Source organism: Eptesicus fuscus, chromosome 20 (assembly GCF_027574615.1).
Source record: "Eptesicus fuscus isolate TK198812 chromosome 20, DD_ASM_mEF_20220401, whole genome shotgun sequence".
Lineage (NCBI taxonomy): Eukaryota > Metazoa > Chordata > Mammalia > Chiroptera > Vespertilionidae > Eptesicus > Eptesicus fuscus.
Window position 1 is genome coordinate 14,996,193 of NC_072492.1, and position 17,069 is coordinate 15,013,261.

The window sequence follows — 17,069 nt, forward strand, 5'->3', positions numbered from 1 at the left end:
GCTTAAAATTGGATCCCCCTAAAGGAGCTTAAATGTCATAGGCCCTCTTGACGGGAGAGGTGTCATCAGGCAGAGAAGACTGACTCCTGTCACAGGACAGGAGAGTAGAAGTTGACATAACACCCAAACTTTGTTACAAACTATTTCCCCCTACCCCCATTCATCTTTCCTAAAAATCATTTACTCTCCTCTAAGAGGCCTACATCTCCTGTCCCCTTTCCCTAGGAAGAAGGTATTTAAATCTGCATTCTAAGCCACCTTGGGGAGTTACTCATTTTTCCCTGGGATCTCCCACATATACACAAGGTACACATGTTAATGAACTTTTATTTTTCTCTTGGTGATCTGTCTTAAATTATAAGGGCCTCCAATAAGAACTAAGAAAGGTAGAGGAAAACTATTTTTCCTCCTCCATAATTCTATCTCGGGAAATCAAGTCCCCAGCTGAACAATGAGGTTGGCTCAAGTACCTAGCAGTCTTGGCTGACGGAAGGGAAGCTTCTAGGGAGAAATCAATGATATTGGCATCAAAGTGGGACGGAGGGCACACGCATGATTGCTGGTGGGAGTTTAAAGTGGTTCAACATTTTTGGAGGATGATTTGGCAAATTCGATAGAAATGTTCAAGGTATATCCAAGAGTCTTCTTCTAGGAATCACATCTGCTGAGACAAAACACAAGCGCATAAGCCCTGGTCAGAACCCAGGATGCTACTGCGGGCTCCCCATCTATGATAGGAAAACCTGGGAACAACCTGCATTTTTGGGACAAAGTGGCATCTATACTAATAAAAGGGTAATATGCTAATTAGACTGAACATCTTCCAGACGACCTTCCAGACGTCCTTCCGGACATCCTTCCGGACAAAGCCATGTTGGTGGGACCAAGGCAGAGGAGGTTAGAGGCGATCAGGCAGGCAGGGGAGAGCAGTTAGGGCAAACAGGCTGTCAGGGGAGAGCAGTTACGGGGATCAGGCTGGCAGGGAGGTGAGCGGTTAGGAGCCAGAGGTCCTGAGGGGTCCCAGATTGGAGAGAGCGCAGGCCGAGCTGAAGGGACCCCCTTCCCATGCACGAATTTCATGCACTGGGCCTCTAGTTGTTTAATAACATGCTATTTACCCTCTATGTATTTGAATGTTTTTCAGTGTTTTTACTGTAGTTGATTGCTAATTTCACTCCATTGTGATCTGAGAAGATGCTTGATATTATTTCAATCTTCTTGAACTTGTAGAGACTTGTTTTGTGTCCTAATATGTGGTCGATCTTTGTGGTCTATTTTTGAGAAGAATGTACATTCTGCCACGTTGGGGTGAAATGTTCTATAAATGTCAATTAAACCCATCTGATTCAGTGTATCCTTTAGAGTCACTGTTTCCTTGCTATGTTTTTGTCTGGAAGATCTATCCAGTGAAATCAGTGGGGTATTAAAGTCCTCTACTATGACTGTATTGTTGTCGATCTCTCTTTTAAAATCCTCTAGTATATATTTTTTAATGTAATTAGGTGCTCCTATATTGGATGCATATATGCTTACCAGGGTTATATCCTCTTGTTGGATCTATCCCTTTAGTATTATGTAGTGACCTTTGTTGTCTCTTGTGATGACCTTCATTTTGAAGTCTACTTTGTCAGATATGAGTATTACTACTACAGCTTTTTTTTCCCTTTCCATTTGCATGGAAAGTTTTTTTCCCATCCCTTCACTCTCATCCTGTGTGTGTCTTTAGTTCTGTGGTGGGTCTCTTGTAGACAGTATATAGGTGGGTCATATTTTTGTATCCATTCAGCTACCCTATGCCTTTTGATTGGAGCATTTAATCCATTTACATTTAGGGTTATTATTGATAGGTATTGCCATTTTAATTCTCTATGCCTAGATTTCTCTCTCTGTTTGTTCTTCTCATTACAGCAGTCCCCTTTAGCATTTCTTGTAATGCAGGCTTGGTGGTGATATAATCCTTTAACCTTTTTTTTTTTTGTCTTGGAAGCTCTTTATTTGACTATGTATTTTGAATGATAGCCTTGCGGGGGGCAGGAGGGCGTAATCTTGGTTTCAGATCCTTGCTTTCCATTACCTTGAGTACTTCATGCCATTCTCTTCTGGCCCAATGAGAAATCAGGTGTTGGCCTTATGGGAGTTCCTTGCCAGGTAACAGTTTGATTTTCTCTTGCTGTCTTTAAGATTCTCTCTTTGTCTTTAATTTTTGGCATTTTAATTATGATGTGTCTGGGTGTGGGCCTGTTTTGGTTCTTCTTTTTTGGAGTTTCTCTGTGCCGTCTGAACTTGTGTGACTTTTTCCTTTACCAGGTTAAGGAAGTTTTCTGACATTATTTCTTCAAACACATTCTCTTTCCCCTTTTCCCTTTTTTCCTCTTCTGGCACACCTGCTATCTTAATATTGTTATGTTTCACATTGTCCCACAGTTCCCTTAAGCTGTCCTCCTGTTTTTTAATTATTTTCTTTCTTTTTAGTTCTTTGATTGAGTGGTTTTTTTTCAACTGTGTCTTCTAATTCACTGATTTGATCCTCAGCTTCCCCTAATCTGCTGTGTATTACTTCCAATGTGTTCTTTATTTGTGTTATGTCATTCTTTAATTCCAACTGTTCTTTTTTCATAGTTACTATATATTTTTTCATGTTGTTGAGCATCTTTACCATCATTACTCTGACCTCTGTTTCAGACAAATTTCTTATCTCTGCTTTATTTATCTCTTCTTCTGGAGAATTGTCTTGTTTTTTCATTTGAAATGTTCTTTCATTTGGGGGTCGTTTCTTTGTCTCCTCATTTTGGCTGGCTGTTTGGGTTTGTGACTATGTATTAGGTAGATCCTCTGCACCTCTCAATCTTTAGTGCAGGACAGTGTCAAACTCTGTTTTATACTAATTAGATCAGGCAAAGACTCAAAGCCTCCAGAGACAGTCTCTGCTTATAGACTGATAGGATTCCAACTTGGATGGCCTCAGGTAATCGTCTCCAAGTGTGGGGAAAGTTTTTTAAACTGTTGCTTCTGCCTGGAGGCTAATTGTTATTTTTAGTTTCATAAGTGGCCTCAGGTCAAGGTGTTTTTCAATAGGGTGGGTCAGCTGTCTTCCCCCCAGGCAAGGCAAATGTCAGTGTGGGAAATATGTCCTCTGCTGTGAGGGAATGACTCAGCACAGGAAACTGGAGGTGTCTGCCTTCTGAGCTCTAACCCCCAAGTCCCCAAACCTGCCTCCTTCTCACACAACTCCAGTACATTCCACGCTCCCTCTCAGAGCATGGGGATGGGGGAAGAGAGGGGTCTCCACAGGGAATTTTGTGTGTTGGCCCTTAAAGAGGGGACCTGAACTTTCTGCTGTCATTCCCTGGCAGACAGCAACCCTGCTGCTTTTCACAGCCAGGTGTTATGTGGGTACTCCTCTCAGTTGTGTTGCTCTCTGTTGGGGTCCAACTTGTGGATTAGATCCCAGAATATTTAGTGGCAACCCCCCACAGCTGAGATATCTCTCTGAAACATCAATTGCTGTCTGTGGGTGCCCAGCCAGCCCTTTAGTGCCTCTGCCCCTCCTACCAGTCTCTATGCAGTCTCCACTTTCAGTCCTTGGGTATCAGGGTTCTCTCCTTCGAGTCTTCCACTGATTATTCAGGAAATTTTTCTGTATTTTAGTTGTAATTCCAGTTTGTTCCTGGGATCATGTCTGTGCAGCATCCACTTACTCTGCCGTCATTTTTAAACTCTCCCATATATTAAGTTTTATTCTATATGTAAATATAAAAATATTAACACATGACAATTTATATTAATATCAACTAGTAATGAAGTTGTAGAAAGTGAAGAAACATTTTAAAGTACCATTTACTAAAGCACTAAACAATTAAATTCTTAGCTATAAATCTCACACAGTATGTGCAAAGATTTATATCTTGACAATCACAAAACACTGATTTAAAAAATCACAGATGATCTGAAGAAATGGAAAAATATAATGGGAGATATTGGAAGATTCAATACTATTATTAAGACTAGAGGCCCGGTGCATGAAATTCTTGCATGGGGGGGGCGTGTCCCTCAGCCCAGCCTGCACACTCTCCAATCTGGGACCCCTTGAAGGATGTCCAACTGCCCATTTAGGCCCGATCGGGATCGGTCCTAAATGGGCAGTCGGACATCCCTCTCACAATCCAGGACTGCTGGCTCTCAACTGCTCGCCTGCCTACATTTTCAGAGGTGAAAGAAAATGGTTGGAGAAGCCAACTAGCAGGGACCAGAGTGTGAATATCCTAAAATATCTTAGGAGTGTAGGAGGCTTGACTTGGTGGACAATTAGAAGCAATCAATGTTCTTTGAGCAAAATGCCATGAAAGATACATATTTTGGAAAGATTCTCAGGGTGGTAGAATCTTTCACTACACCCCACGTCCTCATAAGCATATCCAAGGGGAGAATTATATCAACAGCTAACACGCATTAGATCTCTATAACCCAACCATATGGAAGTATGTGGAAAACATAGAGTAAGAGAGAAGATAAACTCTCCCAGATCATGTTTAATCTTCCTCAATCCAATATTGCAAAGGAAAACTAGTTTTAATCCCATTGAGGTACCTGCATCTCCTTGCTTGTTTAAGAAAACCTTAATACACTGGCCACTATCATTATCTCTACTACTGTACACGTATGTCAGATTAACTCCTAGTCTCCACATCTTCCCTTTGTTGCAATTGATCACAAGAACATGGTTGACTTTTATAACTCCTTCTTTCATCACACATTCCATGTTCTCTTTGACCATCATCTCAGCTGGATAGAGTTCTTTACATAGTGATGTTATGCAGACCTTCATTTCTGAAATATCTGCATCCTCGTTGATCCTGCTTTTATTGGGTTGCTATAATCTTCATAATATTCATTATTAGACATGACAATAGTAAGCTATAACAGAAGAATTTCACAGTATTTCAGACATGGTCTTCTCTGATCCATTTGTGTAAAGTTTCCTAGTTTTCCATCTGCAATAATTATTGTCACCCTAAGCTGAATAACAATATTGCTCTTTGTCTATTGGTTCACATAAGAACTTCAAAATGTCCAGGTGGTAGGCTCAACTTCTCTGTCAAGGAAACCATTGTTATAAGCATATTTCCCTTGAGAACTATATGAAACACTTCTTGTGTGCCATTTTTAATTCTCTCAGCCTCATCTCTTCTTCCAGCCACAGGTGCAGTATCCAACTCTACACTGACTTTGACTAGCTTTAGAGGATGCAACGTAAAACCACTTCACCTCATTTATGCTCTACATGCTCCTGACTTCCTGTTCTCAGACTTCTCTGACTCTGTGACACAGGATGTCCTGGGGGAACTTCCTCAGTTCACATTAAAATCTTTAAGTATCTGCCCCATGTTGAGTGTGAGGTATGGATTTTGATTCTTTCTTGCATATGGAAATTCAATCTCTCAAGTACCAATGATTAAAAAGACTATTTTCCATTGAATTGTCTTTAGATTTTTGTCAGTGACCAATGAATGATACATGAGTGGATCTATTTCTGGACTCTGTAAGTTATTCGATAGTCTCTATACCTATCTATATTTCCAGCTTTAACTTAACATCTGGAAACCAGGGCAATATGAGTCCTTTTACTTTGTTTCCAAAATCCACTTTGCTTTTTCGGTTTCTTTCCTTCACATATAAGAGTCTTTTCAAAAAGAAGTCTTCTATTTCTGTATGATGGTAAAGTTTAGTATTTTTGAATTACTTTTTCCAGTAGACATATTGATATTACTATGTGGATATCAAGCCACACTTTTTTTCTTACTATTGATCTTTTAAAAATTACATTCTAAACAATTGTATCGTAAATACAGAGATGAATTGGAGGTGCATAGTTAAACTCGGAAAGGGGATCTCAGTTTCTTGTTAGCAAAGTCTTCCTCTTTTTTATCCCATGTGATACTGAACCAAAGTTTTAAAAACTTTGAACCAATCTATATGTCTCCAGTTATTAAAAAAGTAATTTGTCATGTGTTGTTTTGAACCAAACTATTCTTTAAAAATACTTGCCACTATGGAATAAAATTCAAATTTTTCACTTTCTTGATTACCTCTGCTGAACTGGACTTTTTCTTGTTGACTACAAATTCTTAACTTATGTCTTCCTCAGCAAGTGTTCACAATACCCTGTCTTTTAAACATGAGTCATCTGATTTACTTTCCTTTCTTTTGAATTGAAGCTAACATAAATGGGTTTTCTATATCCTGTGCTGCATAGTGTAGTTTTTCTTTACCTGGGAGCTAGCTCATACCTCGAATCCTAAATGTTCCTTCCTCAGTTCTGGGGAAGGAGGTTAGTATTTAAGGATACCTCACTCTTGTTTAATATTTTGGAATTTATCAACAACTTTTATATCCATGATCTTAATCTACTCTTGTGATAAATTCTGCTCCTTTTAATGGAATTTACCACCATTTAAAAGATTTAAAAATGGAATTTGATGACTTGCTAGGGTCCCAGAATGGGTTAGTATTGAGCTTATTTAATATCCCAGTATATCTGAATTTAGGGTTTCTTATTTCCTCCCACCTCAGAAATAAGGGAAGCAAGCCTTCATTTTCAACTTGAGCTCCATGTATGGTACTGTCTAGGTTTACATCTGGTTCTATTTTTCCGTATTCTCTCCTCTAAGTGGTAGCATCTAAACCCATACTTTGAATCCTCTCATGTATTCTTACCTCCACATCTCTATCTGCAATCTAGACCTTCACATTTCTTAATTTTTATTTTCATCTTCATAGTAGATATCTCTACTTCAAGAACACTATAAATATCTTAATCTTAATATGCTAAAATGAACTCTTTATATTTCATCAATTTTGTTTTTTATATTCCATTTTCAGCTTTATTAAGGTAAAGTTTATAAAAATTTTACACATTAAAGTATACATCTTAATGAATGTGGACATATACTATACATACACCCAAGATATAGCACCACAACCAAACATATTCGTCATCTCCAAGAATTTTCTTGTATAATTTTGTGGGTCTTTCTTTATTTTTTAAGAATACTTAACATGAGTTCTATCCTTTTACATATTTTAGAGTGCACAATACCGTAATATTTGCCATAGGTACTATATTGTACAACAGATCTTAGAAGTTACTCATCTTACACAAAAGAATCTTTATTTTGTTACCTATTGATAAATCTTTCTAATTTCCCCCTTTTTTCAGTCCTTGACACCCACCACTTTATTCTGTCCTTTTATGATTTTGATTAATTTAAATACCTCATATAGGTGGAATCATGCAGTATCTGTTTTCTGTAATAGGGTTATTCTACTTAACATAATGTTCATCCATGTTGTCACAGATGTCAAGGTTATTTTTAAAAAGTTGGACAATATTCCACTGTCTGCATGCATCTGCCACATTATTTTATTCATTCATGTATTGATGGGCATTTGGGTTGTTTCCACATCTTGGGTATTGTGAACACAGGAGTGCAGATATCTCTTTGAGATCACGATTGCATTTTCTTTGGATATATACACTGAGTGGCCAGGTTACTATGATCTCTGAACGCATAATAATCTGGCCACTCAGTGTACTTCTCTGGAGTACCTCATTTATTTGATATCAAAGATACTATAAATCATGCACCTGATCAGTTTTCCCCTTTGCACTGGCTGATAGAAAGCTCAGGGCAAATAGGTGGTTGATCTCCAGCAAAAGTCTAGAATACTTTTGGTACCCATTTGAGATACAAATACACTGAGTGGCCAGATTATTATGCTTTCAGAGATCATAATAATCTGGCCACTCAGTGTATATACTCATCCCAGAATTGAGATTTTTGGATCATATGGTAGTTTTGTTTTTATTTTTTGAGAAACTTCCCTACTGTTTTCCATAGTGACTACACCATTCTATGTTCCCACCACCAGTGTATATGTGTTTACTTTCCCCCACATGTTCTCCAGTACTCATCTTTTAAAAATAATATCAATCCATCCAAACAGGTGTAAGGTTATATCTCATTGTGATTTTGATTTGCATCTCTTAAGATTGGTAATATTTAGCTTCTTTTTCATATATCTGGAGACCTATGTATGTCTTCTTTGGAGAAGCACTTTTCCCTTTTTTAAGAGGGATAATTATTTTTTTGCTATTGAGTTCTGGGAGAATCTCCTACGTTTTGAACATTACCTCCTCATCAGGTAGATGGTTTGCAAATATTTTTCTCTTATTCTGCAGGAGACCTTTTCACTGTATTGTTTTCTTTGCTGTACAGAAGCTCTTAAGTTTGATGTAGCACCAATTAGTAGTTAGGAATAAACCTAACCAAGATGTGAAAGACTTGTATACTGCAGAAAGAAATTAAAGCAGACATAAATAAATGTACAAACATGACATGTTCGTGGATTTGGAAAATTAATATACTAAAACATCCATATTCCCAAAGTGATATATAGATTCACTGCCATCCTTATCACAATCCCAATTACATTTTTTAAAACAAAATAGAAAAAATTCTAAAATTCATATGGAACCACATTATACACCACAACGCCAAAGAATTCTTGAGGAAGAAAACAAAACCATAGGCATCACACTGCCTTATTTCAAACTACAGGGTGGGGCAAAAGTAGGCTTACAGTTGTGAGTATGTGAGTTTATTCTTGTATTATTATTTATTTATTATTCCGTTATTTCCCATATAAACAACTATAAACCTACTTTTGCCCCACCCTGCATATTAAAAAGTTATAGTAATTAAAACTGTAAGGTACTGGTATAGAAATGGACATATAGACAATGGAACAGAATAGAGAACCCAGAAATACATGCATGTATATATGCGATCAACTGATCTTTGACAAAGGTACAAGAACATGCATTCGGGAAAGGAAAGTCTCTTCAACAAATGGAGCTGGGAAAACTTGGTATCTATAAGAAAAAGAATGAAGCTGGACCCCTATCTTTTACCATACACAAAAATCAATTCAAATATAGATTAAGGACTTAAAGGCAAGATCTGAAATTGTAGAATTCTTTGAAGAAAACATAGGGAGAAAACTTAAAAAAATATATTTGGTGACAGTGGTTAATAAAATTATATAGACTTCAAGGGTATAATTCTATGATACATCATCTGAATATTGCATTGTGTGCCCATCACCCAGAGTCAGATTTTCTTCCGTCACCATATATTTGACCCTCTGTACCCTTTACTATCCCCAGCGCAGTTCCCTCTTAACAACCATACTGTTGTCTGCATCTATGAGTTGTTGTTTTTTTTTCTTGTTTGTTCATATAACCATATGGGGGGTATAACACTAAAAGTAAAATCATATGGTTCTTGACTTTTTCTGCATGACTTACTGATTTTAGCATGGTATTGTAAAGACCCATCCATATTGTTGAAAGTGGCAGTATTTCATCTTTTCTTATGGCTGAGTAGTATTCTATTGTATATACAGTATGTACCATATCTTCTTTATCCAATCCCCTATTGAAGGACACTTTGGTTGTCTCCATGTCTTGGCCACTGTGAATAATGCTACAATGAACATAGGGGTGCATATGTCTTTGCCAATAAATGTTGTAAAATTTTTTGGGTAGATGCCAGAAGAGGGGTTACTGGGTCATATGGTAACTCTATTCTTAATTTTTTGAGGAGCCTCCATACTGTTTTCCATATGGCAGCACCAGTTTACATTCCCACCAATAGTGAACGAGGGTATGTTTTTCTCCACAACCTCTTCAACAGTTATTATTGTCTCATTGATAGGGAATCTCATTGTAGTTTTGATTCTCATTTCCCTAATAGCTAGTGAAGTTGAGCATCTTTTCATATACGTATATGTTGCTCTTTTGTATGTCTTCTTGGAAAGAAGAGTCTATTCAGGTCCTCTACCCATTTTTTAATTGGATTGTTTATTTTTTTTGGTGTTGAGTTGTATGAGTTCTTTATATATTTTGGATATTAACCCCTTTTCAAAGTTGTTGTTTGAAAATATTTTCTCCCATTCAGTTTTTGGCCTTTTTGTTTGGTTTTTGTTGTTTGTTTGTTTGTTTGTTTTTTGCTGTGCTGAAGCTTTTTGGTTTGATAAAGTGACATTCATTTATTTTTGCCTTTACTTTAGGATAAAAGTAATAAAAACCTCTCTAAGATCAAGGTACACAAATTTAAGAAAGTTTTTATTCTGTATTAAATATTAATACATTAAAATTTATATTAATATCAACTAACAATGAAGAAACACTTTAAAGTACCATTTACAACAGCACTACACAAATACTTAGGTATATATCATACACAATATATGCAAAGATTTATATCTTGACAATCACAAAACACTGATTAAAGAAATCACAGATGATCTGAAGAAATGGATAAATATAATGGGAGATATTGGAAGATTCCATACTATTGTTAAGATATGGATATTTGCCTGGCTAGTGTGGCTTAGTGGTTGAGCATCACCTATGAAGCAGGAGGTCATGGTTCAATTCCTGCTAAGGACACATGGTCAGATTTTGGGCTCTATCCCCAGTAGGAGGTGAGCAGGAGGCAGCTGATCAATGATATTCATCATTGATGTTTCTCTCTCCCTCTCCCATCCTCTCTAATATTAATAAAAACATATTTTAAAAAAGAATATGAAACTTTCTGATACTGATCTAGAGATTCAACAAAATTCCATTACAATTTTTACTAATAGACAATCTGATGATACAATTTATATGTGAAGGCAAATACAATTTATATGTGAAGGCAAATACAATTTATATGTGAAGGCAAGAAACTAAAAAAGCAAAGTTGGTTTTAGAAACAAAGAGCAAAGTAAGAGGACTCATATTACCCTGGTTTCCAGACTTACTGTTAAGCTTAAACCATCAGGAAATTGTGGTATTAGAGAAAACAGGAAAAATAGTTAGGTACAGAGAATATAGAAGAGCATATGGAGCTCATAAATAGATTGACTCATGTATCATCCATTGCTCACTGACAAAAATGTAAAGACAATTCAGTGGAAAATAGTCTTTTCAACCATCAGTACTTGAAAGATTGGACTTTCATATGCAAAAAAGAATATCAATTCGTATCTCACACTCTATACAATTCACTCAACATGGATCAGATACCAAAATATTTTTATGTGTACCTAGCAAGTTCTCCATGACATCCTGTTTCATGTTGTCAGAGAAGTCAGAGCAGGAAGTCAGGAGGGTGTAGAGCAAAAAGGAGGTGAAGTGCTCTTAGGTTGCATCCTCTAAAGCTAGTCAAAGTCAGTGCAGAGTTGGTTACTGCAGCTGTGGCTGGAAGAAGAGATAAGTCTGAGAGAATTAAAAATGGCACACAAGAAGTGTCTCATATATTTCTAAAGGGAGAAGTGCTTCTAACAATGGTTTCATTGATAGAGAAGTTGAGCCTACCACCTGGACATTTTGCAGTTCTTATGTGAACCAATAGATAAAGACCAGGGTGGTGATATTTATTATGGATGAAAAACAAGGACGCTCTACACAAATGAATCAGAGAACACCATATCTGAAATTATGAGATATGCTATGGGTGACACTTCATATTTTCATGTCTAATAATACATGTTAATGAAAACTATAACAACCTAATAAAGGTACAATTAATGAGGATGCAGATTCCCTGAGAATGAAGGTTTATATGACATCACTATGTAAAGATCCCCATCCAGCTGAGATTATGGCCAAGGAGAACATGGAAGGTGTGGTGAAAGAAGGAGTTATAAATGTCAAACATGGTCCTTTCCGAGGAACAGACAAGATGGCGGAAGTGGAGCAGAAGAAGAAGCGGACCTTCCGCAAGTTCACCTACCGTGGCGTGGATCTCGATCAACTGCTTGACATGTCTTATGAGCAGTTGATGCAGCTGTACAGTGCCCGGCAGCGCCGGCGGCTAAATCGGGGCCTGCGAAGGAAGCAGCACTCGCTTCTGAAGCGCCAGTACAAGGCCCAAAAGGAGGCGCCACCCATGGAGAAGCCAGAGGTGGTGAAGACACACCTGTGGGACATGATTATCCTGCCCGAGATGGTGGGCAGCATGGTGGGCATCTACAATGGCAAGACCTTCAATCAGGTGGAAATCAAGCCTGAGATGATTGGCCACTACCTGGGTGAGTTCTCCATCACCTACAAGCCAGTGAAGCATGGCAGGCCTGGCATTGGAGCCACACACTCCTCCCGCTTCATCCCTCTCAAGTAGTTAATAAAAAGCAGACTTACCTCAAAAAAAAAAAAATAAATAAATAAATGTCAAACATGCTGTAGTGATCAATTGCAATATAGGAAGGAACTGGAGACTAGGAGTTAATCTGACACATTTGTAGAGTAGTAAAGATGATGGTGGTGGTGGATGCATTAAGGTTTTCTTAGAGAGGTAAGGAGATGGAGGTACCTCAATGGGATTCAAACTGGATTTCTTTTTCAATATTGGGTTGAGGAAGATTGAACATGATTTGGGAGAGTTTATCTTTTCTCTTATTCCAGTCTTTGCCATATATGGGCATATAGTTGGGCCATAGAGATCTAATGTTTGTTAGCTGCAGATGTATCTCTCCCCTTGGTTATGTTTATGGGTAATTGGGTTATAGTGAGAGATTCTACCACCCTGATAATATTTTCAAAATATGTTTTCAGGGTACTTTGCTCTGATTGTGCACCAGGTAAAGCCTCCTACACTCCTAAGATATTTTAGGATATTCACTTTCTGGTCCCTGCTAGTTGGCTTCTCCAACCATTTTCCTTCACCTGTGAAAATGTAGGCTTCAGCCCCACAGGCCTAATGTCCATTAAACAGATAGTGTTGAATCGTCCATACATGAGCTTCTCTCCTTTCTCAGCTTCCCCCAAAGTATAGTCATGTATAATCAGTGACTTAAGCAGTCACTCTTCCAGGACTCTGACATCATCGTCCTAGAACCATCCCGGATCATTACTTTGCCTTTAATGAGTTCCTCCAGGATCTAGATTCCTCTGGGAACCAGGGCTCCTTTGGTGTAGGGTTGTATAGAATAGGAGATGTGGGAAGGGCTGTTGCAGGCACAGTTGATGACTACAGAGGCTGTTACTTGACATGGCTTAGTGAATAAAGGGGAGCAGAATCTCAGACAAGGGCCTGAAATAAATCACCCTCAGACAGTCTAAGCTGGGCAGCAGATGAATGAGCTGGTCTCTTGGGGCCCTTCTAACAGGATGGTCTTGACTTCTCAGGTTGTGTGATGTTCTGCTGCAGTATTTCCAGGTATGATGACCTTCCTCTTCTCCACCTCTCAGCCTCCAAGACTTCCCCAAATCCTAAAACATTTTGTTGAATGTCCACCAGTTACAATCTTTTTTATTAATAATAGCGTCCATAAATATTACCTCCTATGTAATGTATTCCACAGTGCAATATAATGTTAATATGATGACAGGTTTTAATGCAATAGTTCTAACCCTTGCTATATTTTAGAGCACCTTGAGTTTGAAAAACCTTGGCATAGGACCCTTCTCTAAATTTGTCTTAGGGAGACCAGGGTTCTTTATTTTTAATAACATCATAGTGACTTGCAGTTCACTGTGTCATTAGTGGACAAGGATGGGCATCATCAGAATGCTAATTTACAAAATAGGTGTTTTCCTACTGAGTCAGAATCAGTGTTTTACTTGAAGTCCAGATGATTTGCATGGACATTCATTTCAGAAGCACTCCCTTCAGAGATTTTTATGTGAAATCCAGGCTGAGAACTACTGACTTAGTGGGTGAAGAAGATGAGAGCCTTATTGCATCATCGGTGGTAGCATCTGCAAGTTCTGTTTCCTATGTGTCATCTCTAGTACACTATTGGCACAAGAGTCAGGTCCCATTAATTTACCTGAGAAACAAAATTCAGAGAAACCAGGTGTGTGATTCACCTGATATTTCCCCCCACTGTATTGTCAGTGCATAGTGTCCAAGTGTAAAAACTGTTAATGTGGCTGGATCAAACAGAATCAAGGGGTGGAAATGACAGCAACTGGAGATTCCCATATCGTGTAGTACTTCTCTGCTTTCTTTGTCTGCTCTGAGGCACCGTAAGGTGTGTTAGTCAAGGTGCTTCAGAGAGAAAAGATCAAAAAGTGATGATCTATCTATCTACATATATATCTAGCTAGCTATATAGCTCTATTCCCTTTATTATCTATATTAATGGCAAGAGTAGTGAATCTGTGGTATCCTAACATTTTCCATGGGCACAAAATCACATTAATAAATTCTATAATAAAGTGTCATATCCAGTGTTAAATGCTTGAGGCTAGAGACTTCTTGCTCTGGAAAATTTAATACACGTAGTCACTCTTTAAAGGACTCCTGCTACCTTTAAAGTTGGATACATGTCTCAGCCTCAATCAGTCATGAGTAGATATGGCCTTTCCTGTATGGATCTTACTATCTAGCAAGGATCAGGTATAAACCAACAATTCAACGGCTTTGAGGGCTATGGGAGCAAGCACAGTGTGATGTGAAACACAGCAGTGGTTCTCATCTGGTCTGGGAGACAGGAAAGGTTTGGCTGAGTAGAGACATGTAATATACCCGAAGGGTAAGTAAGGGCTAGACAGGTGAAGAGAGAGCAGAGGGAGGAAAATGTTAAGCAAGAGAAACAGCAAGTGCAAAACGCTGGAGGCAAGAAGTTGTGACATTGAGGTCCAGCATTGCTGAAGAGAAGAATGTGAGTGCAATTGGGGGGCCAGATGAAAATATGTTGGCAGAAAGGGTCGCTTCATAATTTAAATATATGTGGCATAAATATTATATTAGTTTCAGGTGTACAATACAGTGATTTGACATTTTATATACCTTAGTGAGAGACTCTACCACCTTTCAATGTGGTCACCACACTACCTCTAGTTAAGCATCTGTCACCATGCACAGTTATCCCAATATTACTGGCTATATTCTCCTTTACTGGATGGGTGAAAAAGATGAAGCATTATTTGAAAGGAATTTTGCCTTTATCTTAAGGACAATGAGGAGCCATTGTTCTTATGGACTGTAGGAAGCATGATGATCGGATTTTCGGAGTGGATGTTGATGATGAGAGAAACGTGGGAATGAAAGAAAATCCTCAGGTTTATGGTTGGAGATCCTGGACCTCTTTTAATGAGATGTGGGGAATCAGAGGAGGTGGTGAGGGGAAGAGGAGCAAGGTTAGGTCATGATTTGCTTCTGGGATCTATTGAGCTTCAAATGCTGTGATACAGCCAAGGGAAGAAAATCATTAAGCAACTGTATATACTCTTATAGATTAGGGAGACATATACATCTAAAGTGTAAATGGTAATCGAAGTCTTTGAAGTAGAACAGTGTTTAGGAAAAAGCCCTGAGGAACATCATCATGTAAGATTTTGACTGAGCAGGAGACAATTACAGGTACTGAGGATGCCTGGCCAGGCAGGTATGAGCAAAACTGATACATTATGTGTCTTGGAAGCTAATGGATGAGTGTTTCAGGAAAGTTAGAACATTATTATGTATTAAAGCAAAGTAAAAAAAACGAGTCATTTTCAATCAGAGTTTCTGATTATAGAGATTTGAAATATAGAGATTGTAATAATTGTGAAAAGATGATGTAAAATATTTTTGCAGAGTACCTACAACATCATGTATCATAGAAATGTGTTCAGTTTTAAATTCGGGTGTTAATGGACACTATTATTTCTTCCTCAAGGTACTGGAGACAGATATGACTGGAAGGAATGAATCAAACTGCCATCACAGAGTTCCTCCTCCAGGGCCTGCCCATCAAGTCAGAGCAGAAAAACCTCTTCTATGCCCTGTTCCTGGTCATGTATGTTACCACCGTCCTGGGGAACCTCCTCATCATTTTCCTGATTCGCCTGGACTCTCAGCTCCACACGCCCATGTATTTGTTTCTCAGTAACTTGTCCTTCTCTGACCTCTGCTTCTCCTCTGTCACAATGCCCAAGTTGCTGCAGAACATGCAGAGCCAAGTCCCATCCATCCCCTATGCCGGCTGCCTGACCCAGATGTACTTCTTCCTGTTTTTTGGAGACCTGGAGAGCTTTCTCCTTGTGGCCATGGCCTATGACCGTTATGTGGCCATCTGCTTCCCCCTGCACTACACCACCATCATGAGCCCCAAGCTCTGTTTCTCTCTGGTGGCGCTGTCCTGGGTGCTGACCATGCTCCATGCCCTGTTACACACTCTGCTCATGGCCAGGTTATGTTTTTGTGCTGACAATGTGATTCCTCACTTTTTCTGTGACTTGTCTGCTCTGCTGAAGCTGTCCTGCTCTGACACTCAAGTCAATGACTTGGTGATATTTACCATTGGAGGGCTCGTTGTTGTCATCCCATTCCTACTCATCATCACCTCCTATGTACGGATTGTGTTGTCTATCCTCAAGGTTCCTTCTGCTAGAGGTATGCGCAAGGCCTTCTCCACCTGTGGCTCCCACCTGGCTGTGGTGTCACTGTTCTTTGGGTCAATTATTGCTCTTTATTTATGCCCATCAGCTGATAATTCTACTGTGAAGGAGATGGCCATGGCTATGATGTACACTGTGGTGACACCCATGCTGAACCCCTTCATCTACAGCCTGAGGAACAGAGACATAAAGGGAGCCCTGGGAAGAGTCTTTTGTAGAAAGATATTTTCTCGTTCTTTATGATTGTAACACTTGATAATTTTTTCATATTTTTATTTCTTAGATATATTAATTTTGGATTATTATTCCAGATATTTTCCCTCACCATGTTAACTTCAATTAAAATGACATGCTTCACAATTGCTCAGTTTATAAAAGAGATAAATTGGAGCTGTGCAGGTGAACTCAGTAAGCGAGTCTTTGTGACATATTTGTCTTCCCAAACCCAGGCAACCTTAGCAAAGCACATGTTAAGAAGTACCATTTTAAGTGATCTATATGACTTACATTCTTAACTGTTCATTACAGTATATTATTTTTAAAATCAGAACTCTGCTTTGATGGCAGTAGCATCCTATGTAATAAAAGAGAAACATGTGAATTGACTGTACCTCCACTACGCTCACCAGCC

General features: G+C 38.6%; 2 protein-coding genes across 2 annotated transcripts; both read left to right on the top strand.

The window, feature by feature from the left end:
* The first annotated feature begins 11,775 nt into the window (after positions 1-11,775).
* LOC103304427 (40S ribosomal protein S15-like) lies at positions 11,776-12,259 on the top strand. The gene has a single exon (XM_054709318.1). The coding sequence runs from the start codon at positions 11,793-11,795 to the stop codon at positions 12,228-12,230; it is 438 nt and encodes a 145-aa protein (XP_054565293.1). The 5' UTR covers positions 11,776-11,792; the 3' UTR covers positions 12,231-12,259.
* A 3,483-nt stretch (positions 12,260-15,742) lies between these two features.
* Positions 15,743-16,681, top strand: LOC103304434 (olfactory receptor-like protein DTMT). Its single transcript, XM_028138690.2, has one exon. The coding sequence runs from the start codon at positions 15,746-15,748 to the stop codon at positions 16,679-16,681; it is 936 nt and encodes a 311-aa protein (XP_027994491.2). The 5' UTR covers positions 15,743-15,745.
* Positions 16,682-17,069: the final 388 nt, after the last annotated feature.